This window comes from Alexandromys fortis, unplaced genomic scaffold (assembly GCF_014885135.2).
Source record: "Alexandromys fortis isolate MF-2015 unplaced genomic scaffold, M_Fortis_MF-2015_v1.1 scaffold_157, whole genome shotgun sequence".
Classification (NCBI taxonomy): Eukaryota; Metazoa; Chordata; class Mammalia; order Rodentia; family Cricetidae; genus Alexandromys; species Alexandromys fortis.
The window spans coordinates 3,936,811-3,963,093 of NW_026068041.1; the positions used below are offsets into that span (position 1 = coordinate 3,936,811).

General features: G+C 43.6%; 2 protein-coding genes and 1 long non-coding RNA gene across 6 annotated transcripts in view; 2 read left to right on the plus strand and 1 right to left on the minus strand.

Annotated features, from left to right (window-relative positions):
- Cyp4b1 (cytochrome P450 family 4 subfamily B member 1) overlaps positions 1–23,762 on the plus strand; it is a 102,668-nt gene extending 78,906 nt beyond the window's left edge. Inside the window, exons 10-11 of one of the 3 annotated variants that reach the window (XM_050165804.1) lie at positions 15,631–15,748; positions 17,405–17,885. In XM_050165804.1, the coding sequence (XP_050021761.1) occupies positions 15,631–15,748; positions 17,405–17,441 (155 nt within the window). In that variant the 3' untranslated portion in view covers positions 17,442–17,885. Of the gene's footprint in view, positions 1–15,630; positions 15,749–16,172; positions 16,204–17,404; positions 17,886–23,746 lie in introns of those variants that run through there. The other 2 variants (XM_050165806.1, XM_050165805.1) reach the window with 2 other exon arrangements.
- LOC126515840 (uncharacterized) lies at positions 1,215–6,735 on the plus strand. Of its 2 annotated transcripts, none has more exons than XR_007595929.1 (4): positions 1,215–2,117; positions 2,656–2,808; positions 4,935–5,087; positions 5,404–6,735. It is a non-coding gene; the product is annotated as an uncharacterized lncRNA (long non-coding RNA). The 2 variants fall into 2 exon arrangements; XR_007595930.1 differs by having other exon boundaries at positions 1,227–2,117; positions 5,005–5,087.
- LOC126515837 (cytochrome P450 4A10-like) overlaps positions 18,691–26,283 on the minus strand; it is a 15,026-nt gene continuing 7,433 nt past the window's right edge. Inside the window, exons 10-13 of the mRNA XM_050165801.1 lie at positions 22,635–22,699; positions 22,416–22,492; positions 19,524–19,697; positions 18,691–19,161 (exon numbers count right to left, since the gene is read on the minus strand). Coding sequence (XP_050021758.1) covers positions 19,529–19,697; positions 22,416–22,492; positions 22,635–22,699 — 311 coding nt within the window. The 3' untranslated portion in view covers positions 18,691–19,161; positions 19,524–19,528. The remainder of the gene's footprint in view (positions 19,162–19,523; positions 19,698–22,415; positions 22,493–22,634; positions 22,700–26,283) is intronic.

The window sequence follows — 26,283 nt, forward strand, 5'->3', positions numbered from 1 at the left end:
GAGATGTTATGTGGTCAGAGAGGGAAGGGAGTCAGACGGAGGCGGGGGTAGGGTTGTGGGTGCAAGCTGGGTGGGATAGGAAGAGAGAGGAGGTATCGGGCAGAGTAGCCCCTGAGGATGACCAGGAAGTGTAGGAGGGGTGTCTGAGTTCCCTGTCCCGGGCTGCTGCCGCGGTCAGAAACTCACTCACCCCAGTGATGTCTCTCCTGGTGCCTGGACCGGAACTCCTTGCTGCTAGCTCATCTATTCATTTTTTTATCCAAAGTTTTATTTATTGTTTTTAAAAATCAAACAGTGTTGTCTGATGTAGGATTTACCTCTGTATGTCGTGAATATGATTGTTTAATAAAGAAAGCTGGCTTGAGCCTATGGCAGGTCATTGCAGAGGTAAGCAGGGAAGATGGAACTGATTGCTGGTAGAAAGAAGGGAGTGTAGAGAGAAGCCATGGAGCCACTGCCAGAGACAGACGTGCTTAAACTTTGCTTTTTAGGTCATGACCTCGTGGTGATGCACAGATTAATGGAGATGGGTTAAATTAAGATGCAAGAGTTAGCAAATAATAAGCTAAGGCTAATAGGCCAAGCAGTGATTTAATCAATATAGTTTCTCTGTGATTATTTTGGGGCTGAGCAGCTGGAACCAACAAACGTCCTTCCTTCAATAAATTGGCACCCACATGGCCAACCGAAATCCACACAAAACCTGAGAAAGCTTTAAAGTAATTCTAGACACAAAAATACAGAGTTTAAGACAGCTTCTTGCTGTTCGCTGGTGGCACGCCACAGTTCCTTTGAGAGTGGTTTTCCTGATTCAGTGATAGCAGGAAACGTTGCAGTTTTGAAATGCCAGCTTTATGTGCCTTGCTGCCAGTGCAACTCTAAGTCTTTCTCAAGAGGTCCAGCGATGGAGCATTTAAATGGGGTTTGTAAGCAGTGTCTTACAAACTGTTTAATGGCTTGACATAGAGCTGCTGATACTTAGAACCGAGGTAGGTGATGTATGTGGTTCAAAGGTAATGAACAGACCTCCTCCATCATATTGGACTGGGCCAAGCAAGCTGGAAGTGCTGCATTTGACCTAGTAATTCCGCAGCTTAAGTTTTTAAGAAGCACTTGGCATTTTAAGCAGCGCCCCTGTACAGTAAAGAATTACAGATACACAGCAGGACAGATTCAGACATAAAAGAACTCTGAATAAGTCACAGTGTCTAAAGAATGTACATAGGCTTGAGAGAGAAGAAAAAGAGTAAAGGGACAGTCAATGTAATATAAATAGATTAAAGAAGTAAAGATAATAAAATAAATATTAATAAGTAAAAAGTAATAGAGTAAGAAAAGTAAGAAAAAAGGCTCTTCTTTTGTTTCAACAAAGGAGGAGATCCTGTGGAATCATTAGAGACTAATATGGTTTTATGGAACAAGAGCCACTGAAAGGTTGCCATGAATACCCCCCCAGAAATTACTCCACCCAACTACTGACTTTGATGAATCTAGCACACAAGATATACCATGAAAGACTTGATAAACAGTGCCCTAGTCAATATGAAGTAGTCTAGAGAACTATGCCCAAATTTCCAAATATTGTTTATAATCATTTCTTTACATTTAAATGGGGATATGCTATAAAGATTTGCATGGATATGGATCTTGGTTTATTGATACAAATTTAAGGTCAATTTTGTTATACTGTGTATATATATTTTTCTGCTCTTGATTAAGGTATTGTGATTGTGAAGCTCATTTAAAAATGTAATGTATAATTAAGAAATGTAGGTAAATAGAGAGTAATCTATAATAGTCAAGCTTCTAATCATGTTATTTAGGTTTCCTAGACATATAGAGATATAATTAAACTATATAGGTGATTTTCAAACTTTTCAAAGACCTACAGAATATGGCATTTAAATGTTTTAAGAACTTAGGACTTTTCATTACAATGAGACACATATGCTCCTGGCAGCACCAATCTTCTTCAAGAGGAAGATGAATGGGCATTGGAGAGGCTCCTTATGGAGTTGATTAGCCATTTGGGGAAGAAACTGCTCTTTCCTGGACTGATTGATGGTATGCTATGTGAACTGGACCCACAGAGAAATGACTGCTGAACTTGTCTAAAGGTGAGATGGTCCTTTGGGGTTCCTGCTACATGAAAGAGTCTGCCAGACATTCTGCAGAACACAGAAGAAAGTGACTGACAAACTGCCAATATAGGCAGAACTGTCTTTGAAATTTTCTGTTTCATGGAAATGTCTGCTGGATACTATGGGTCTGTAGGCTGAAGATGGATGCCCCAATGATACAGAAGAACTTTGGGTGACTATCCAGGCAGTGAAATGTCTCTGGCAATTCTAGAGTTTTGGAAGTTGCTTACAATGCACTTCCTGTTAATGTAGGTAATATTATATCCTTGTGGAGTCTTTGATGGAGTTGAACTATTTATAGTTATAGTTTTCCTTAGTTGTGATAAAAGATAAAGAAAATATAAATATTGTAAGTGTAATTCATGCTTGATACCTGTTTTATTGTATGTAATTTTACTATGTTAAAGTTAAAACCTTACTTTTTATTTAAACAGAAAAGGGGAGGTGATATGGGATTTTATTCTGTATGCTGTGAATATGATTTGTTAATAAAAAATCTGGCTTGCGTTTACAGCAGGGCAGAACAGAGGTAGGCAGAGAAGACAGAACTGAATGCTGGGAGAAAGAAGGGCAGAGTAGAAAGCAGTCATGGAGCTGCTGCTGGAGACAGAAGTGCTGAACACACCATGAAGGCCACAACTTCATGGTGATCCGCAGATTAATGGAGGTGAGTTAACTTAAGATATAAGATTAAGCCAATAAGAAGCTAGAGTCAATGGCCTAAGCAGTGATTTAATTAATACAGTTTCTGTGTGATTATTTTGGGGCTGAGAGGCTGGAAGCAACAAGCAGTCTTCCTCCAACAGTTGTCATATAGATATAACCATCATGTTGAAATAGTGTATGATGTGGAGGCTCTATCCCCAGGCTTCATGTCTCAATTCTGTGTCTTTACTTGTTGCTCTTGCGAGTTCCTTTACTTCCCACAGCAAACCCAGCACCTACATAGTTTCTGCTGAATTGTCAATGTTAAGTGGATTGTGAGTGGTTGCTAGTTCAGACTGCAGAGCATCTAGGCACTGCTGCCCTTCTCCCTCTAGGCCTCATGGGCAGTGCAAGCTTGTGATGCCAAAGACTGGTGAATGTCTAGCATCATTCCTGGGCCATTCATCTGGTGCCTGAAAGTGGTTAAGCCTCCTAAATGGATGTTGAGCACATCTTCCAGCTCCAGTTTCTTTTGACTGGATAAATATGAGCATTACTTTGGGAGATTTTTCCACAAACATGTCAACACACAAATGTCCACACTCACACGTGCATGCACACACATATACATTTTTTTGCTATGTTGACCTTTATGTCTTCCATGGTCATCATTGGTGTTTATGATTCTATTATTTCTACTGCCTCAGTTCAGTCTGGGTTCTATTTCTGTAGGGTAATAGATGGAATGAACTTGTTTCTCCTTAATATCAGTTTTTCTGATTGTGGAGTCTTTCTGACAAAATTTTTGTCATTGATGACCCTGGGAGCCAGGCTAGTCAGGGTCATGAGTGTCCTTTCTGTAACATGAACTACAGATCTTCCTTCCTCATCTCTGTCTTGTTTTGCTTTTCTGAAACCAGTGGGCTTCCTTCCATTCTTCTACACTATCTTATGAGGTTTTGTAGATAGCATATAGTTGAATTTCACTTTTAACATCTATTCAGCCAATATAACTCTTTTAATTGGAAAGTTTAATCTTTTTCTGAAAAGTTTCTGTTTTAGACTCGAATGCTAGTTTCCTAGGGCCTTGCTTGTTTGTGACTTGGCTTATGTCTCTTGTTTTAAGAATTTTTTGGCTTGGACTTTTTTTATTGATTATTATTGAGCTCTACATTTTTCTCTGCTCCCATCCTTGCCTCTCCCTTTCCCCTTAAAACCTCCCCCATGGTCCCCATGCTCTTAATTTACTCAGGAGATCTTGTCTTTTTATACTTCTTATGTAGACTAGAGCTATATAAGTCTCGCTTACTTACCTCATTGTTGTTCGTGTTCTCTGGGTTCGTGGTTTGTAGGCTGGCTTTCTTTGCTATATGTTTAAAAACCAGCTATGAGTGAGTACATGTGATAACTGTCTTTCTGTGTCTGGGTTACCTCACTCAAAATAATGTTTTCTAGCTCCATCAGTTTTCCTGCACAATTCAAGATGTCATTATTTTTTCTGCTGTGTAGTACTCCATTGTGTAAATGTACAATATTTTCTTTATCCATTTTTTTGGTCGAGGGGCATTTAGGTTGTTTCCAGGTTCTGGATATGACAAACAAAACTGCTATGAACATAGCTGAGCACATGTCCTTGTGGCATGATTGAGCCTCCTTTGGATATATACCCAAAAGTAAGATTACCGGGTCTTGAGGAAGGCTGTTTCCTAATTTTCTGAGAAATCACCACATTGATATCCAAAGGGGTTGTAACAGATGGCATTCCCTCCAGCAAATGCAGAAGTGTTCTGACTCACTTGCTCAGCGGTTACTCCCCTGTCCCTGTTTGGGTGGAGTTTGCCAACTCTGGATAAGGTCGCTGGATCAGTCCTCATCCACTCATGTACCGGGACTGGGTTGGCTCCTGTCACCTGATTTATTCCTGGCTTCTACTCCAGGTGGACCTTGCTTCCTCAGGCCCTCTCTGTCCTAGGTAGCTGGTTCAGTCCCTTGCCTTGAACTTTTAAGAGCTTAAATATAGCTTATGTTTGACAAGACCACATCAGTTTAATCTAAACAGAGTTCTTTTAATTGATTGCACTTAGATGCTCATGTATTTCTCAATGTTTGGAAGGCTTTAAACTATTATTTAACTATACTTATTTGTAGGTGCGTTACACATGCATATCATCATGTGTGTGGAGATTGGAGCACAAATTATGTTCTCTCCTTCTATCAGGTGGGTTCCAGGGATGGAACTCATAACACCTACTTGGAAGCAGGAACTGCTAACCACCAAGCTGCCTCATCAACCCCCATGGAGTAAGTTTCTTTTCATTCTGTAACTCCTACAATGCACAAATTTTTATTTCTAGATCTTGTTCGCCTTATATACTTTATTCTTTGTTGTTTTCCTATTCCTTTGTCTTTGTTTTGTGTAGCTTGGTATTTTAAAAGCCTGTGTTCAAGCTATGAATTCATTCTTCTGCATGATGCAATCTGTCATGGAAACTCTCATTGGCATTTTTCATTTCATTTATTGAGTTTTGTGTCATGTCTGTTTGATTTTTTTTCCATTAAAAATTGTTTTTTATTTTACATACCAACCAAAGTTAACCTCCCTCCCTTTCTCTCACAGCCCATCCTGCCTCTCATTCTACCCTCATTCACTCCTCAGAAGGCGTAAGGCATCTCTTGGAGAGTCAAGAAGTCAAGCATATCAAGTTGAGCCTGGACCAGTCCGCTCCCCCTGTATCCAGGCTATTTGGTTCTTTACATAATCTCTATTTTTTATTTTTAATTTAAAAAACCTATATTTTATTATTATACACACCCAATCCAAGTTCCCACTCCCTCCACCCCTCCCATTTCCCCCACTAAACCCCCAACCCCACATCCACTCCTCAGACAGGGTAAGGCACATTGCTTTGGGGAAGGTCCAAGGCCATCCCTTCTATATCTAGACTGAGCAAGGTATCCACCTAAAGAGAAAAGGTTCCCAAAAGCCAGTACAAGTAGTAGGGATAAATTATGGTGCCCATTCCAGTGGTCCCGCAGTCTTCTCCAGCCATGCAACTGTCAGCCACATTCAGAGGGACTAATTTTGCCCTATGCTTTTTCCTTCCTAGTCTGGCTGATGTTGGTGAGCTCCTGTTAGCTCAGGTAGACTGTTTTAGTGGGTATACCCATCATGGTCTTGAGCTCTTTGCTAATATTCTCGCTCCTCCCACTTTTAAACTTGACTTTGGGAGCTCAGTCCAGTGCTCCAATGTGGGTCTCTGCCTCTGTTTACATCAGTTGCTAGATGAATGTTCTATGGTGATATTTAAGATATTCAACAGTCTGACTCCAGGGCAAGGCCAGTTTGGGCACTCTCTCCTCTATTGCTTAGGGTCTTAGCTGTGGTCATCCTTGTGGATTCCTGAGAATTTCTCTAGAGCCGGTTTTCTTGCAAACCCCACAATGGCTCCCTCAATCAAGATATCTCTTTACTTGCTCTCATATCTGTCTTCCTCCATCTCTACTATCTTATTCCCTCAAGTTCTCGTCAACCCTCCCCTTCTTCCCTCCTTAACCACTTCTCGCTTTCTTTTTTCCTCCACCCCTATGTTCCCTCTTTTGTCAGGTGATCTTCTCTATTTTGACTTTCCATGTGGAACTATCTATGTTTTTCTTAGGGCTCACTACATTACTTAGCTTATCTAGGATCATGAACTATAGGCTCAATATCCTTTGTTTATAGCTAATATTCACTTATGAGTGAGTACATACCATATTCATCTTTTTGCATCTGGGTTACCTCACTCTAGATGGTGTTTTCTAGTTTCATCCATTTGCATGAAAATTTAAGATGTCATTTTTTTTTTACCACTGAGTAGTACTCTAATGTGTAAATTGCCACATTTTCTTTATCCATTCTTCAGTTGAGGGACATCTAGGTTGTTTCCAGGTACTGGATATTATAAACAATGCTGATATGAATATAGTTGAACATTTATCTTTATAGTATGATTGAGCATCTTATTTCTTTTCATACTTTCTCAAGTGATGGACTTTTTGTTTGTTTTTAATAAAGTCTGTATTTTTCCACATCTTTTCAAGTTTCTTTAGAATCATCATTTTAGGTTTTTTTTCTTAGGAATTCCATTGATTTCTTTCATAACATTTACTGGAAAGATAATTCCTTTTTATGTTAACTGTTTCTTCATTCTTATTGCAGTATGTATGGTTGATCACTTGCTTTTGTTGACTTTGTAGGATAGTTTTTTTTTTCTTTTTTCTTTTTTGTCAAGAGACTTTCTTCTGGAGATGTACCCAGAGTGTCATTAGGGTAGTACCATGGGCTTCAGTTCAAGCATTGTAGTCTCCAAGAAGCTTCTTCACCTACAATCTCAACATTGATGACACCTGTGTATGAGCATGTTTCAGTGGCCTAACTCACAAGTATTTTTTTTTTTTCCTGACAGGTCCCCTTAGGAAGTTAGTTCTCCATAGCTGTGAGGACAATGCCTGCTTTTGTGACTCAGGTTGGGTAGGCCACATTTTAGTTTCTGTTGTTCACTCCAGGTTGGGCTGATTTGATGAACCCAAAAAAGCAAGGCATGACTGACACAGACCTGAAAGGGAGGATGCTAATTCATTTCTTAGAGCCTCAAGGGATGAGGCTGCTGAAAGATCACAAAGGCACATCATGGGGTGCATAGTAGTGAAAAAGGCCATGTATCACTGTGTGGCAGCTGTGTGAACCAGGACCCTCTGGAGCTTTTTCAGTGCAGGGTCTCTATGTAGTCCTTGACGTTCTTGAGCTCTCTTTATAGATCAGGCTGGTCTCATGTAGATCCACTTGCCTGTGCCTCCCGAGTCCTGGCAGTCAAGGTTTACATTACCTTGTCCAATCTCTGCACATGGACCAGAGGAGCCTTTGCTGTTTTTCTGAGCCTCACCTCAGGAAAGTGAAGCTTTGCCGTTTTCCTACAGGTTTGAGGCCAGGCTCCTTGACATGGCCATGTCCGTGTCAACAACACACATTCACTCAAGGTTTCATCTATTCAGGGCTTTTTCCACCCCTCACAATTGTCTGAGGACCACACAGGGCTAAGGTACAATAGCAGGCTCAGCTAGGAGAACAGTTAATGTTCATTGTTTACACACCGTTTCTTCATGGGGACTTTATTCACTGAATTGATCAGGGCTGGCTGCCCAGGTACTCCCAGGGATTCTGGTGAGAGGAAAGGGCCTCTAAGCTGTTTCCTATGGCCTTGATAGAGCAGACTACTTTGTGGAAATGTAGGAAGTTGATTGGTGCTGATTGGCTACATTGTGGGATTCTTGGGGAAATGGTGGAGCTCAAGATGATGTCCTGCAGGAGAAGTCTGAGTGATGGCTGTGTCCGAGTTAATGCTGTAGTGTGCGATTACCTGAGAGCACTGCAAACTGGGCTCTGGCTTCTCTAAGAGCAAGTGTTTTAGATGCTTGTGTGTTGGACAGGAAGTGCTCAATGCATTCATGTTGGCATGAAGCTTAGGTTTGATCTCATGTGAGGAACTATAACAGTAGATATTGTGTCCTCCTTCACTAGGAGATTGTGTCACTCTTTGCAAGAACATATTGGGTCTCTGGGCTCTGTGAGATGTTTGTTTTTACCCTCATGCACGATACCAGTTGAATAGAGCTTGATTCACTTGGCTTTGGCCCTTGTTATAGAGGGAAACACGACAGATACATCTAGTCAGCTGTTTTGCTCGTGATTTCCCACTGAGCACTTACTGTGTGCCAGGGCGGGTAGTAGGGAGTGTGCACATAACAGAGAGAGACACCAACCTTGGCTTGAAAGAACTCAGCATTGCTCACAGATTTTCAAGAAGTATGGTGACTTTACCCCTGCCCTTATTTTAGTGATGAGAAACTGATAACAGAGAGGCAAAGTGATATTGTAAAAAGGAAATCAATCACTGAGAGTCTATGGTGAGGTCACCTTCCCTATTGGAATACAAGACTCCCTCCCCAGAAGCTGCTGACATGCTCCCAACTGTTTTCTCCTTTATCTTCCCAAACAACAAGGGATTGATTTCTCAACCCACAGGACCAAAGGTCCTTTCTTTCTCTCTTAAATCCTATGCCCTGCCAAAACTAGAGCAAAGGGGAAAGCAACAATTTACCCTCCCATCTCACTGAACTTTATCCCAGTTTTATGACTACTCTTGGTATCTACACTGTGCTCTTCCCCTCTGACCTTGGACTCTTGGATGGTGACCTTTTCTCCATTTTTCCCCATAACCTATATTTACCCCTCAAATGAGGGAATAGATGAAAGAGTTTTGGAGTTTGAACTTGACTCTCAGTTACACTTTTGTGTCTTTTTTCATTAAAATTATTAATGAATCTTAGAGTATTTCATATATTGTAATTTGATTATTTTCATCCCCTCTTCCAATTCCTCCCAGATCTGTGCCCCACTTCCCTAATACTGCACTCTGTGTCGTCTTCCCCCTCCCTAAACCTGTCAAGTTCAATTTGTGCTCCCGTGTACTCCTGGGTGTGTGTCTATTCACTGCAGCATGGTTGATCTATCAGGGTTTGATTTTTTTCTCTACATCTTTGCAGGATTTATTGTCAGTTGTTTTCTTGATCTTAGCCATTCTGTCTGGCATTAGATGAGTCTCAAAATTAACATTTCCCTAACTGATCAGAATGTTGAATACTCTTAAAAGAAATTTTCTAGTTTGTTTTTATACTTTTGAGAACTCACTGTTGCGATTCATTGATGTAGAAAGTCCTGTTTATGTGTTGCTTTTATTGGTTAAAGAATCTTCATTGGCTTATGATAGGGTAGAATAGAGCTAGGTGGGAAAACTAAACTGAATTCTGGGAGGAAGAAGGAGGAGTCAGAAGATGCCATGAAGCTGCCACTAGGAACAGATGTGTTGGATCCTTGCCGGTAAGCCACAGCCTAGTGGTGATACACAGGTTAATAGAACTGGGTTAAATTAATATATAAGAGTCAAACAATAAGAAGCTAGAGCTATGAGCCAAGCAGTGATTTAATTAATACAGCTTGCGTGTGGATATTTTGAGTCTGGGCAGCCAGGAAAGAACAATAGGGCTCCTACAACAAATTGGTGCCCCAATGTAGGTAACTACATCCACATAAAAACCTGAGAGAGCTTGAAAAGGAATTCTAGACACACACACACACACACACACAGAGACACACAAGCAGAGTTTAAGGCAGTTTTATGCTCTGTTTGCTAGAAGCAAGCAAAAGCATGATTCTTTTTTTTTATTATTATTGTTTTTTAAATTACCGTCTCCTCCCCGTTTCCATTTCCCTCCCCCTCCTCCCACACATCTCCTCCTCCCCCACTNCGAGAATGATGAGCAGTCCAGGTTCCCTGCCCTGCGGGAAGTCCAAGGTCCTCCCACTTCTATCCAGGTCCAGGAAGGTGAGCATCTGAACGGGCTAGGTTCCCACACAGCCAGTTCATGTATTAGGATCGAAACCTAGTGCCATTGTCCTTGGCTTCTCATCAGCCTTCATTGTCCGCCAGGTTTAGGGAGTCCGGTTTCATCCCATGCTTATTCAGTCCCAGTCCCGCTGGCCTCGATGAGCTCCCAATAGATCAGTTCCACTGTCACAGTGGGTGGGTGCACCCCTCATGGACCTGACTTCCTTGCTCATGTTCTCCCTCCTTCTGCTCCTCATTTGGGTCTTAAGAGCTTAGTCCGGTGCTCCAATTTGGGTCTCTGTCTCTATCTCGATCCATCGCCAGATGAAGGTTCTAAGGTGATATGTAAGATATTTATCAGTATGGCTATAGGATAGGGTCATTTCAGATTCCCTCCACTCAGTTGCTCAAGGTACTCGCTGGGGACATCTCCCTGGACACCTGTGAGCCCCTCTAGAGCCAAGTCTCTTGCCAACCCTAAGAAGGCTACCTTAATTAGGATATATATTTAAAAGCATGATTCTTTAATAGAGGTCTTCTTGAATCAGAATCAGTGGGACTGGAAAAAAAAACCCGCACAGTTGCAAAGCTGCAATTTCCCAGTCCACCAGCACAAAAGGCTCTGACCCTTATAGAAGGATATAGAAGGATAGAGAGCACTTGAATGGGGTTTGTGGGCTCAGGTGCTTGAATGCCTGCTTGGGGTTAGGAGGAAAGTGGCTGAGACCATGCCCATGGCTCAGTGCCCTCTGTCTGGGCAGGCAATGGTATCAGGTCTTCTAGGAATGCACAGACAGGAGAGGATGGCAGATTCCTGCCATCATACACAGAGATATTTCCAGGCCTCACAGTGTTCTGCATGGCATATTTAGCTATTATTCAGATAAAAAGGGTTTATGTGTATTAAGAAAAATCCTCTACACCCCTGTACAGAAGTTCAATCAAGCTAAATTATACGGAATTAAAATGCCCATGCTTTAATAAATGCAGTAGTCTCGGGTGGCGGGGGAGACAGAAAACCCAAGAGCAGTAAAACCTGGGACTATGTGTTCCTCTTCGGAGCGCCCACTTAAATACCCTGGCATTCTGGGATTTGGAGTCCAGACCAACACATCTCCCAGGTCGGGGGGAGTCCAGACCAATGCAATTTCCAGGACAGGGTGAGTGCAGAACAGTGCAACTCCCATGCCGTGGGGCGGGTGTGAGCTGGGATGGATGCCACACTCACTGGGACTGGGTTAATGCTTCCAACTTAACATCACCTTCCAGACTCTTTGGATATAGGAAGCTGAGGAGATGATAATTCCAACATTTTAGGCTCTCTTTGGAAAAAGAGACTCAAGTCTTGGCTTAGGCAGCTGGTGTTACCTGTAAAATATGCATGAAACTGGATGGGGTTAGTATAGCAGTAAAACAATTAAAGGAGTTGGAAACCCTGGATTTTACCAGACCTGATTCTGATGTAGCAATAGAATTTTTTCAGGAACCTGTAAGAGAACTGGAACAGATTTCATAGCAAAAGGCTATAGCTTTGGGTTAAAAGGTATGAAGATGAAGGCAATGAAAGGAAATTGGGAACTCTGAACCTCTGAAAATTGAAACCTCTTAATCCTGGACTATGAAGCCTTGATTTGTCAAATGCCTTTAGACAGATCTGTGAGGAATAAATGAGCAAAAAATGAGACAGCTTTTTAGCTAGTGTGCAATTCCAAATCCTCTCCTTAGCCCTTGGAGACCACCAGGCTTAGAAGCACAGCTTGTCATTAGCTGCTGAGTACGAGAGGCCCAAAGGTTTTTTCTGTGGGGAAGATTTTGTCTACCTGCCTTGGCAGGATGAGCAGATCGATTCCCCAGGTGAAGCACCCAGAAAGCTGAAGAGGTCAAAGTCTACATTTTGCTTTTGTGGGTAGCTTTGCCAAACCCAGAGTCAAGGCAGAAGGTCTTCTATCTTCTTGGAGGAGCCAAAGGGTGCTGTAAAAGTTGGCCTGTCTCTGGCCTGTTAAAGCTCTTGTTGTTAAAATACCATGGTCTCAGATTTGTAAAGGCACCCGAGAACCAGGTACCATTACTTGGTATTTTAAACTGGCCATATAAGTTAAGTTTAGATGTATATTTTATCTAATTAATTACAGTTTATCATTGCTAGTAGAATACTAGCACATGTGGGAACTCTACAATGGTGGCTACCCACATGTTTGTATTTTTCCAGAGCTGCTATAATCTGTAAGCACACATGTCCACAAAACTTAAATCCACATCACGAAAACACAGTTACATACTTACATAAACATATTGTGGCCACATTATTTTGACGGAGAAACAAATAGGACAGTCTTAGAAACCTGTGTCAGCTGACTAGACGCTGGAAGAGGGAACAGAAACATAAGGAAGAAACAATAGACTAGGGAATCTTTGCTCAGTTAGTCCTGGTGCGGAAAGAGCAAGCAGCAGGGAAGGGAGGGGGAGCTGACTGAGATGTACCTGAGCTGTTGTTTGTCTACCCCAGACCCTTGCTTTCTGAGCTGCTGCTGCAGACTAGGTCTAGTGTGGAGCCTAGGGAGCAGGCCCATTGGAGTACTGTCAGAGCCCATCTGCTGTGGGAGAGAGCTGCCAGGCCCCTGTCCAAGAAGGGGCAGGTGGTGGAAGTTGGGGCAAGACAAGAACACTGTCTGTGAATGAGCAGACAAGAAAGGCCAAAACTGGCATGGGACAAACCACGTGGTGATGAATGAACAGAGAAGGAAAAGCAGAAGGGGGGCTGAGAATGAGAGCACATATCTAAAAACAACAACAACAACAACAACAAAAACGCTCTAGCCCCAATTTAAAAGGATTTTTGTAAAAGGCAGCCAAAGGGCATTTAGCATCAGCTGGAAATAGCAAGAAACCCATTGTGGTGCATGCTTGAGTGACTCAAATGTGTCACAGCGTGTCTGTCGAGACAATCCTTGAGCCAAAGATGGGGCTGTGAAAACTGAATGTCCAGTGTCCAGGATCAATCAAAATTTACTCCAGCAAAAGTGTCTGACTTTCGCTTGGTGGTTAGGTTTTCAGCACAGGCCTGTGGCTTCACTGGAGATGGGCCACCCCAAACCCTACCGGGCATGCGCTTTAACAGAGGAGCTTACCGGATCGATCTTGCCTGGTGGATGGCTTGCATAGGAAGAGCCTTTCTCAACACGGGCCTGGGCCCTGGGCTCACGGGGGTAATAAATGGTCCGTCTCAGTGTAACTGCCATCTGTTAAGAAAAATCCTCTCTTCCGGCACACAGAAATCCAACCAGGCCAAATTAAACTGAATTAAAATGGCCGTGTTTTAATAAATGCAGCACTCTCAGGTGGCCGAGAGCATGGCAGGGGAGACAGAAAACCGGGGAGCACTCCACATGGCCGCTGCTTCCTGTGGGCCTGCCAGATAGCCCATGACCATACAGGTCGGCCTTTCCTTCAACCTCCTCTCCCTTTGCTGCCTATGCCAACTAGGAAACCTTGGTTCTTCCTCTGGGATCCTTTGCACCCTTCCGGACACATAGCCAATCAGGCAGTGAGACCTATGCTCTTGGTCTAGATCAGGTCATCAAGCAGCGGAAGGCAGCCCTGCAGGATGAGGAGGAGCAGAAAAAGAACCAGAAGGGAGACATCTGGACTTCCTGGACATTCTCCTGGGTGTTCGGGTGAGCGCACGGTGTCCACCCTACCTGACATCTGGTCCCAGGGAGGTTTTTAGACTCTCCTCCTAAGGCAGGCTCCTTGCTCAACAAATATAACCTCCTGCTCGCCATGGCCCAAATCAACGCAGGTAAAATGTGCAGCATAAGTGTGACTGGGCTGTGACAGCAGGGAGCTGACAGCCTGGGTCACATGGGGGCAGCTTGCAGACATTTCTAGACTTCCACGATCCCTAAATATTTTGGCATTGCAGAACTGATGGGGAATCTCAACCAATCACCTTGTTTTGGGGTGTGTACCCCCGGGGCCCCAAATAGCCTATAAAACCATCAACGTGCGCTTGTTTTCCCTCTTTGTTTTTCCTGTGCTTTGCGGGAACTCTGGCTTTGTAAGTCCCCCTTTTTTTACCCTTATTAAAGCTATATTAAAGCTAGCCTGGTTAATTCTAGTTGCCAGGTGTTTATGCCCCTTCACAGAACCTTAAGTTTTACCCTTTCTTTCTTTCTTTCTTTCTTTCTTTCTTTCTTTCTTTCTTTCTTCCTTCCTTCCTTCCTTCCTTCCTTCCTTCCTTCCTTCCTTTCTTTCTTTCTTTCTTTCTTTCTTTCTTTCCTCACTCCCTTCCTTTCTTCACCTCCATCTTTTCCTTTGTTCATCTCTTTTTTTTAAAATATTTTTATTTATTTATTATGTATACAATATTCTGCATGTATGCCTGCAGGCCAGAAGAGGGCACACCAGACCTCATTACAGATGGTTGTGAGCCACCATGTGGTTGCTGGGAATTGAACTCAGGGCCTTTGGAAGAGCAGGCAATGCTCTTACCCTCTGAGCCATCTCTCCAGCCCCTTTGTTCATCTCTTATTCATCCCCCTTATTTTTCCCTTCCTTCCTCTATTCTACAAAACTCAGTGCCTATCCTGAATCAATTTCTGTGCTAATATACAGAGGTAAGAAAGAACTTTCATAGCCATCCATGTGCATATAGTATAGTGACCGGGTTAGGGAAAGCAGTGTGTGAATGTTGATGCATTGCTCTTGGGAGAGGAGTTCTTATAACCTGAAATATTACTCTTTTTCTTCTGTTTAAAACTGTATGGAATCATTCTATTATGGTGCTTTTTAACAAGTAGATTTTAATGATATGTTGGAATAAAACAAAATTAAAATAGAGGGTAGAAGAGTAGGAAAGAACATATTTTTCATAGTTACCAGAATTAAAAAGAAAGAATAATTGTCAGAGTTTTCACGCACCCTGTGCCGACTCTGACTGCACCCTGATCAACACCAGGAGATGATTCACAGAGACTATGATGCAGCACATGTCCACTCTGTGTTGTGGCTTCATAAAAATGTTCAGTCCTGAGCCTGACATGCAGTAGGCATCAAATGAAGGTTACCTCATCATTATTATTAACAACATAATAAATTCCTGAGAGCTAGTCGATTGACAGTCAAAGGCTACAATAAACAGCTGCTGCCTATATGACTTCACAGTGGCCTGGGTTCACTGTTCTTGTTTCCGTTCCACAGATGTCTGGGTTAGACACCATTCTCAGTACCTGGCTACTGGAGCTGCTGATCATTATGTTTAAAATACTTTGAATGTGACCAAGAGCTCAGTGTCACTGTCAGTGCACAGACAGAGGCTAGTGTCCCAGATAGTGGGACATCGGGGGATTAAGGCCTAATGTGGAGGTGATGAGTGTGGCTGCCTCATGACCCCTTGTCATCAGCCTCTTTCCTGCTCACAGGCAGCCTGATCTCTATGCACATCTATGCCCTCCACAGGAACAGCGCTGTGTGGCCTGACCCAGAGATACTGCCACTCTGGGCTTGGAGGGCAGACAGGGTTACCTCTGCCAGGATTTGGTGAGTATTTAATAAAGTCCTATCTTGTAGGTCTTTGACCGGCTCAGGTAGGGAGAGGGACAACATACTCAGGGCTTCAAGACTGGAAGTTAAAAATTGATGACCATCATTGGTGAGACATCATTATGGAGCATGCTGTGACAAGAGGGGGGAGCTTTTGCTATTTTTTCCTGTTCCTGGGAAATGGGTGGGGTAGATTTTCCCTTCTGTGGAGGACTGCAAGCCAGAAAAACCAGTGGGATGATACCCAGTGGGGCCCTTTACCATGCTCCCAAGATTTGCCTTTCAAGCCAGCATTAACAAATCAATCAATCAAAAATCAATCAATCATTATGCATCCACAAATAGTTGCTGCTTTTTTGTGGGTCTCTAAGAACACTGGGTTGGCAAAAGCTTGTTTGCCTCTTTTTGCTCCTTGCTGCAGGAACTGCATTGGGTAGCAGTTTGCTATGAAATGAAAGTGGTTGCAGCCCTTTGTTTGCTGTGCTTTGAATTTTCTCTGGATCCCTCAAAGATACTCATCAAAATTCCTTAGCTGCTCCTGTGCTCCAAAAATGGCATCCACCTCCATCTTCAGTCACTGGTTTCTGGGAAATAGGTCTTTGGGGATCACGGCTTAGACAGCACAGGCTGTGGCTTTTCCTGGGACGTTGCCCTCCTAGATTGAGTGTGGAGTCATCATGGATCCCAGCTTTTGTGGGCTTATAGAAGTAAAAGATTTGGGGCTGACAGTCTCATGGAAGGCTTGTACAATGTATATTTAAAGACTCAATGCCTGGACTCTGGATCTCATTTCTTCACTCCACAAATATTTGTTGAACATCTGGCTATCATAAGAAGCTCCATTTCTTTCTAGTAACTCTATGTCTTTCTAAAACAAACAAAGAATCAGAACCATATATTCCAGGTCTTGAAAAACCTTAGTGAAGGCAATGGCAGTGTTGCCTTGAGATTTGTGAAGGGGGGATGTGAAGGAGGGATGGCTGGAGAGAATGTGGTCCTTCATTGATGTGCATGTCTTTAACTGCCTTTGTGTGTATTTCAAATATAATGGACAACAAGAAAAACCGATTCATCTAAATCTGTACAAGATAAATAATAACTATAAAAGTGAACTACCACCACGAAAGTGACAGAACATGAACAGTATCTTTACTGGTGTGATGTCTTCCTTGGGACGTCTCTGTGAGACTCTTGCCATTTCTAACAGTGGTGTCTCATAGTCACACAGAGCTCTAGCCTTCATAATATTTCTAGGGAAGGTGCTGTGGTCTAGGAGTTACTTCTGATTGTGTGTTTATGATAAAAGAAACTGCCTTGGCCTAGTTGATAGGGCAAAACTTATGTAGGTGGGGAAGGGAGAACTGAATGCTGGAAGGAAAAAAGGCGGAGAGAGGGAGCCACCATGGAGCTGCCAGAGATAGACATGCTGAATCTTTCCTGATAAGCTACTGCCATGTGGCGATATACAGATTAATAGAAATTTGTTATGATTCATAACAAGAGCAAAATGACAGTTTATGATTGGGGCCCACCATAATATAAAGAACTGTATTAAAGGGTTGCAGCATTAGGAATATTGAAAACTACTGTTCTAGGGTGTACTGGGTGATGTGCCATACACTTTCTTACGATCAATTCTTTCCCACTTGAAAGGCTACATCTTGGCAATCTGCTCCAGGACACTTGCTAACTCCTATCAAGCCACATCAAGACACAGATCTCCTTGTAAACTCAAAGATGAGATACAAAGGTTCCGGTATAGTGTGCCTGTTGGCTATAAGCCTTAAGCAACTTCCTAGCCTTTTTGTCCTAGCACCAGACAGACCTCTCTGAACAAACGTAGTAAGGATTCAGAAGTTATCACTCAGTATTGACTGTCTAGTCATAACCACCATGTGCCTCTGGGTGGCGCCTGAATCTAAACTTTATCATTTTAGATCTTCAGAACCTTGGCCATTGTGAGGTCAGGACAGGATGGAGGCACCCCTTCTCTGGTAGGAGAAAGCTGTGACTATATTTTAATACTGAGGAAAGGATCTAACATTAATTTAGGAGGAACTTGAAGTATGGCTCCTGAGTCTGATGTGTTTTGTTCAAAACTCCATCATTACTACCAGTTCTTTTTGAGCATGTGTATATGTGTATCAGTGGGAATAAAGCCAAGATCTCTGACTCAGATGTTTGGGTGTGATCTCTTGAACACTAGAATATGTACTTGTGTGTGTGTGTGTGTGTGTGTGTGTGTGTGTGTTGGGACCTCCTGGGTGAGTTGAGTGGACACTGGAACTGGTGGCCATCACAGATGACCACAGATTCATCATTCTGACTTTTCAAACACACCCCGAGGCTCCCTTGTTCTTGGGCATGCAATGTCCACCATGTGTGGGTGGAACGTGCTGTGGGAGTGCAGAGAGTGCTGGCATGAATGTCACTTTGCATGCATCATGCAGGGGAATGCTCAGGACTGTGAACTCAGCCAGTCTTGCTCATTGCTTCCAGGCAGTAGAATCGCCTTCTGGTCACACATTTCATCCCATTTGGAATCCTGTGGTTAGAGTGTGTGCCCTCGGCTGGGTACCCAGCATTGTGTTCTGAGCTTTCGGTTTCATAGGAAAAGTTCTCTCAGCATGGCCAAATGAGACTTTCTGGATTACTTGAACATTCTGTGCATGACAATTTGGGGTCTTGTTCCTGCCAAGCTCTCCCCTTGGTCAGGTACTGAGTATTCAGTCTGGCCTCTCCTGCCCTTCCTCAGAACCACTCTGTGCAAGCCCAGCTAAGTAGAAGGACTAGGAAGGAAGTCCTGGTTACAGACAGTGAATTCAAGAGAAGCCATTCTAGGAAGCAGGGCATGGCATACCAGGGAAATGTGTCCATGGCATCATGGATCCTGATCCAGGAGCAGTTTCAAGCAACGTGGAATCATGACAAACACTGTGTGTGACTCTGGGAACTTTATTGTTCAAAAGAGGAAAGGTGAAGAAACTTGTGTAAAGGACAGTCGGGTGTAGGATATACAGGTGAGATGTAGACAAATCAACCAGGTGACAGTGATGTAAAGACTATGCCAGGCTTCACAATGGCTTCACAATGATGTTCAAGCCCTAAGTTTGGAACTCATGAAGGTTTCCTCATGATTCCAAAGAGCTTAGTGTGTTGCATTGTGAAAGACATATTATGCTGGGAGAATTACCTTGGTTTTTTAGTGGGCTTGATGATGTCACAAGAGTCTTCATAATGGAAAGAAATTAGAAGAGAGGGGTTCAGAGAACAGCCCTGTGCCAAGAAATAATTATTTATACTGAAAAATGGAAGAAGACGACTTTCCAGAGAACTCTCCAAAAAGTTGGCCTCACCAACAACTTGGTTTTCTGCAAGTGACACTCATTTCAGACTTCTGAGATCCAGAACTGTAAGGTAATGACATTCAGTTATTTCAGACCACCAAGGTTGTGACAGTTGGTTGTTGGTGTAATGAAGAATCATGTAGGGAAAATAAGACAACAGAAAGGCAGGAGAGGAGGCTGGAGGGCGGAGAAGACTAGAGATCAGATGTTGCTAGTAAGAGACAGAAAGACAAATAGGGAATTTAGAGGAGAGAGAGAGAGAGAGAGAGAGAGAGAGAGAGAGAGAGAGAGAGCGAGCGCCAGGAGGCATGAGAGCAAAGGAGTGAGGGAAGCTGAGCAGATACAAAGTCAGATGTTGACAGGAACAGATGACATGAAGACAGGACGTCAGGCAGCATGCTCATCGAGCCTGTCCTTGTCCCTACCAGAATTAGTGAATCTTCTTGAGATGCAGGTAGATCCCATTTTTGGATTTCAACACAAGTCGTGGTATGGGGACTGGGACCCTGGTGCGATCTGGTAGCAGCTCAAAGCGGAGCAGGGTCAGGGCCACAACCACCTTCAGCTCATTCATAGCAAATTGTTTCCCAATGCAGTTCCTGGGTCAGAAAGGGACAATGAAACTCAATAACTTCTGACCTGAGCATGAAAGGCCCCTGAAATAGCCTAGAACAGCATTCAGGGGCTACCTTCACAGGTCCAGTCTAATCTTTGTCACTACAGGCCATGCCCACATCTTCCCCAGGCTGTAGCTCTCCTGACTTTGATTCAGCATCTATGTATTTCAAAGCTATATTGAACCTAGTTCTTTTAGAGTTATGAAGTCTGTTAGGCTAGTATTCTAAGCATTAGAGCTCAAAGTTGTGAATTATTTGTGAAGTTAATCATTACTTAGTTTACTTCATCCAGGGAGATCGAGGGAGTCTGATTTCAGTAGGAAACTTCCTAAGGGGGACTCTGTTGGGGATCCTCAACTGGCTGTCCCATCTTCTTTCTAATTAGGGTATCTCTAACTCCTTAATCAGTATGTGTAGCCTTCTAATTGCACTTCAGAAATGTCTCTTGTTCCTGCTTCAGTTTTCTTTTCAGACTTCCTTGACTTCCCCAAGTTTCTGCCTACAACGATCCTCTCTGTACCTCTATCAGGTAGGGCTATATTCAGATGCCTAGCTGCAGCCAACCTTCTACTGGCTGGGTCTTATCACCTCTTTTCTACCTATCTCACTTTCTAGTTCTGATCAAGTTGTTGATGTGTTGACAATGTCTCCTCTCCCTCAGACTATATATTCCCTAAGCTCAGGCCAACGAGCAGCTGCCTCTCATTTCTTTGCTGATTTCTCCGCTTTTTCTAGGGCTCCCACAGAATCATCAGTGTAATATTTAATGATAAGCTACAATCAGGGCATGCGATGATGTCAGAAACATGGAACATTTTGGAAATTTCAATGAAATTTTGGAAATTTCAATGAATGATTGAAAGAACATATTTTGACTACAGATATATTTGTGTTTATGGAATACAGTTTTGAGTTAGAGGCAGGGGTAGGAAAGTATCTTTCACTCCTTTTTTTAAAAAAAATCTAACATTACACCTGACACATAGAAACTTCTTAATAATTTATTTTAAATTCAAAATAAACATTTTTATTTTGTTCTAAATTGTAATTCAATGGAAATTAAAAAAGGCTTCTGAGCCAAGCAAGGTGTAGTGGTCTCTGTGTGGATCTCAGAACTTGGAAAGTTAAGGCAGAGGGATCATGGACTCCAGGCAAGCCTGAGCCTGTCTCAGAAAACTCCAGCAGCAATATGCTTCATTCCAACTTACGCTGAGTTACCCAATACTCTGCTTCTTCTAGTGTAAGTGTCGTGATTCTCAGTGTGTGGATGGGGAGCATTCAACCTGAAGTACATCAAATGCTAGACAGTCTGTGTCTGGGAGAACAAGTGACTTGAAGCCTGCTCTGTGAAATCTCACTTGCCACTTGAGTAATTCATTAAGTATAGGATCAGATGAACCTTCCGTGCTCCTCCTTTTAAGCTAACAGTAAGTTGGGTTTCACGGGAGCCTTGAGGATTTTCCTAGAAGCCATTGAAAAGCCTTCAACTTGCTCAGTAGCTATTTCAGGATGGTTTATATTTCACTCACCAAGAACAATTAACAAATTCTATAAGTCGTATATATAAAACAGAGGGTTTTCTCAAAAATCAGTTTATTCTCCTATTCATTAATGCTTTTCGTCTGAAGACAGACCACACAGCCTCTACGTGTAATGTCAACAATATATATTATTTGTCAAGGTTTGGCCTTGGGCAGTTACAAGAGGGATGCGCACAGTGGCACTGAGTCTCTGATTGTGCTGGGAGAGCCTGCACAGGTGGAGTCCATGAATGTGGAATAAGCTTTCCTTTAAAAGACTTTCTGTAACACCATGAGCGTCTGATGGACAGTTGTCCAGGACTGACACCCAAGCAAAATTATCACTTTCCGTAGTGATTCTAAAATTTGAGAAGTACCCAGGAAGGATACTTGGCCTGGCTTAAGTGCAGAAAAAAATCATGGCACTTGGAAAGCTGGATGCTTTTCAAGTTAAAGTCACAGGATAAAAAAAAATCAAGTTACAGTCCTGCCTCTAATATATGAGAACATTTGCAAGTCAGTTTCTGATGTGGTAGTGTCATATATCAATCTGTTGATTTCATTGGCTGAGTAATAAAGAAACTGCTGGCCCTGATAGGTTATAAGATAGGTGGGCGGAATAAACAGGATAGGATGCTGGGAGGAAGAGGAAGTGAGGACAGACTCTGCTCTGCTCCCGGAGAGACCCGACAGCTCTGCTGGAGCAGAGACGCCATGCTCTGCTCTCCTGGGTAGACGCAATAGCTCTGTGCTCTGAGGCAGACGCATGAAGCTGCAACCCACGATGGACTTAGGCTAGAATCTTCCCGGTAAGCGCACCTTGGGGTGCTTACACACACCATTAGAAATGGGCTAGTCCAGGTGCGAGAATTAGCCTGTAAGGGCTAGAGTTCATGGGCCAAGCAGTTCTTAAATGAATACAGTTTGTGTGTTGTTATTTCGGGCATGAGCTAGCCAAGCAGCCGGGGTGTTGGGGACGCAGCCCCGCCGCTCATATTCCAACAAGTTTCTCCTGCAATGCTGTCGTCATTTTGTGCACAGACACATTCCCAAGAAGCTTTCCCCCCTATTTCCACCCATAGAATATAACTGGAGATGCCATGTATGCATGAGGTCAAAAACATCAATGTATGCGGGAAATATCCCCACAGTATACATCAATATACACAGGCTGTCTCACCTTGCTCCTCCTGAGAAGGGCAGGTATGAATGGCTGTGTCGGGGAGAATCTGGTGCAAACCTAGAAGGGTCAAACACCTGCAGGGACATGACACCTTTGTCAGGAGAAGTAGAGGTTATACCGCTGCTCTCAGCTCACCGGGGGACAAGGTACTAGAACTGGGGACAGTAGGGTTTGGTCTGGAGGGATGTCCTCCTGCCCTCCTGTGGAGCCTCCTACCTCTGGGTTTGGCCACACCTTCGGGTTGTGGTGGAGAGCATAAATGGAGAGCATGACCGAGATACCTGTGGGGCAGAAAGGAATAGGGGAGATGGGGGGTTATACCCAGCATGTGAACCTTGGTTCCTGAGGCAGTACGGGACATACATACACAAAAGGTTTATTATTGCTAATAAACATCATCACTATGGGTAGATGTGGGTGACTTGGAAATGAACTTGAGGTACAAATGAGGAGTATACAAATGGAGTTAAAGAAAGAGAAGCAAGAAATATATGAACCTGAGTTTTGGGAGTGAATCAGCTTAGAACTTAGGTTTGATGAAGAATTTCTACAAAGATGTCCAAGAATTCAGTCCCCAAAATGATCCTCCCATAATTTTAGTGTTTTAGGTGAGTTAATAATATTTCAGAGATAGATTTTAGATCATCACCAAAGTAGTAACTGGCAGAGGAGTTTGACAGAATAAAGTGTGAATCAAAGGGTGATCTCCTGTCATTGCAAGGGTTGATCTAGCATCTGGTCATCATTTTACCTCTGCCATCAGCCTGAGTACTTCTCAGGGACTGGACCATATATGACTCATAACATGGGAGTCTTTGATCTCCTTCATTTGCTTTGACCCAGTAAATAAACATGTTTTCCTAGCCTATGTCTGATTCTTTATCTAGTGGGTGCATCCTATCAAATAGCATTTGAGAGATAAAGTCATAATACCATAGTAGCTTAATAAGAAGGTGAACCCAAAGAATAACATATAGTTATCCTCCTGGATATTGGAAGTGGACAAGATTGCTGGACAGGAGTTGGGAGCACGGGGGTGGGGGTGGGATGGGGATAAGGGGAGATGAGGAAAGAGAAGGGAGAAGGGGAGGATTGGGAGAGCTTGAGGGAATGGGATGGTTGGGATGGAGGAGGGGTGGATGAGGGAGCAGGGAAGTAGATATCTTAATTAAGGAAGCCATTTTAAGGTTGGCAAGAGACTGGACTCTGGAGGGGCTCCCAGGTGTCCAAGGAGATGTCCCAGCTTGTTCCTTTGCAGCAGAGGAGAGGGTGCCTGAACTGGCCTTATCCTATAGCCACACTGATGAATATCTTGCATATCACCATAGAACCTTTATCAGGCGATGGATGGAGATAAAGACAGAGACCCACATTGGAGCACTGGACTGAGCTCCCAAGGTCCATATGAAGAGCAGAAGGAGGGAGAACATGAGCAAGGAAGTCAGGTCTATGAGGGGTGCGTCCACCCACTGAGGCAGTGGGACTGATCTAATGGGAAATCACCAAGGCCAGTTGGACTGGAACTGATGGAGCATGTGACCAAATCAGACTCTCTGAATGTGGCTAATGGAGGCTGATGGAGAAGCCAAGGACAATGGCACTGGGTTTTGATTCTACTGCATGTACTGGCTTTGTGCGAGCCTAGTCTGTTTGGATGCTCACCTTCCTGGACCTGGGGGGAGCAGGGAGGACCTTGGACTTCCCATAGGGTAGGGAACCCTGACTGCTCCTTGGACTGGAGAGGGAGGGGCAGAGGGAGAGGGGAGGGAAATGGGAGGAGGGGAGGAGGTGGAAATTTTCAATAAAAAATAAATTAATTTAAAAAGTAATGATGTCTCATATGTAATTTTCCAGCTTATGGAGAGTAAACAATAGCCTTGGCAAGAGCCTGCAGTCACTTTGTTTTTACAGACTTACATATAAATAAAAGTTCTTTACAGATAAAAATTTTATAAATTGAAAAGGGAGTAGGCAGGAACGAGGAACCTCTGTGGGTCCATGTGTGAGTCTGGGACCTCCAAAGGAATAGATCAGAGCTAGAGACCTTTGCCAGACCAACCCTAAGCCAGGGACCTCTGCAGGAACGGATCCAGACCAGGAACATTTAAAGAAAATAGTCTGAGCTGGCAATCTAAGCCAGAGCAAGCCTGAGGCAGCATTTCTTTGTTGGGCCTGAGGCAACAAATACCACAGGAGTAGAATTGAGCCAGAGACCTAGACTAGAGTAGGCCTGAGGCAGTGAACTCCACAGAAGCAGGACTGAGCCAGTGCCTGGGGCAGACTGGGTCTGAAGCAACAAATTCCACAGGAGTAGGACTAAGCCAGTGACCTGGGACAGAGTAGGTCTGAGGCAGTGAACTCCACTGGAGAAAAACTGAGCAGGTGACCTAGGCCAGAGCAGGTGATCCAGCAAACTTCTGGAGCCAGCTTGGGACAGTGAACTCCACAGTAGCAGGAGCAAATCCAGACCAGGGTCATTTGTAGAAGCAGGACTGGCCAGCAATCTAGGCCAGAGCAGACCAGAGGCAGCGAGCTCCACAGGAGTGGGAATGGATCTAGACCAGGAACATTTCTAGAGACAGGACTGAGTCAGCTACCAGGGCCAGAGCAGACCTGAGACAGTGAACTCCATAGGAGAAGGTACAGGGGAGCAACCACTGAGTGAATGGGCCAGAGACTGCTGTGGGTCCAGGCCTAAAACTGGGACCTTTGAAAGAGTAGACCTAAAATGGCCCTTCTGCCATCTGAACCATCCCACTCACCCAAGCTCTCTCCAATCCTCCCTTCTCCCTTCTCTCTCCCCCTCTCCCCTTCCCCCCAACCCACACTCACCCCCATGTTCCCAACTTTTGCCTGGTAATCTTGACTACTTCCAATTTCCAGGAACATCTATATATGTTTTTCTTTGGGTTCACAGCCATTTTGTGTTGGCAAGAGACTTGGCTCTAGAGGGGTTCCCAGGTGTCCAAGGGGATGTCCCCAGCCAGGTCCTTGGGCAGTAGAGGAGAGGGTGCCTAAACTGGCCTTGTCCCATAGTCACACTGATGAATATCTTGAATATCACCATAGAACCTTCATCAGGCGATGGATGGAGATAGAGACAGAGACCCACATTGGAACACTGGACTGAGCTCCCAAGGTCCATATGAGAAGCAGAAGGAGGGAGAACATGAACAAGGAAGTCAGGTCTATGAGGGGTGCATCCACCCACTGAAGCGATGTGACTGATCTAATGCGAGCTCACCAAGGCCAGCTGGACTGGGACTGATCAAGCATGTGATCAAACCAGACTCTGAATGTGGCTGACAATAGGGCCTGACTGAGAAGCCAATGATAATGGCACTGGTATTTGTCTCTACTGAATGTACTAGATTTTTGGGATCCCAGTCTGTTTGGATGCATACCTTCCTAGGCCTGGATGGAGGGGGGAGGGCCTTGGACTTCACACAGTGCAGGGTACCCTGCCCTCTCGCAGGACTGGAGGGGGAGGAGGGAGAGGGAGTGAGGGAGTGGGAGGAGAGGAGGAAGTGAAAATTTTGAATGGTATTATTTATAAAGCAATAAAAGAAACAATAAAAAACAAAAAACAAAACAAAACAAAAATGCAAAAAAGAGTAGACCTGAGCCAGGACCCCTGTGGTCTGGGGGTGAGTCTTGGACCTCTAATGCTAACAACCATATAGGTGGTAAGGAAAGCATATATGGTTGAGGCAGGGTTATCTTTACAGGAAAACACACATCTTCAAAAATTCAAGGGACCCTGAATGTTAGAATGTTGACAGAATGAAAAATAACTATCCAATAAGGATCATCTAGAAAAAGGAATATGAGTGATGAGATCATGTAATGAATATATATACATTTA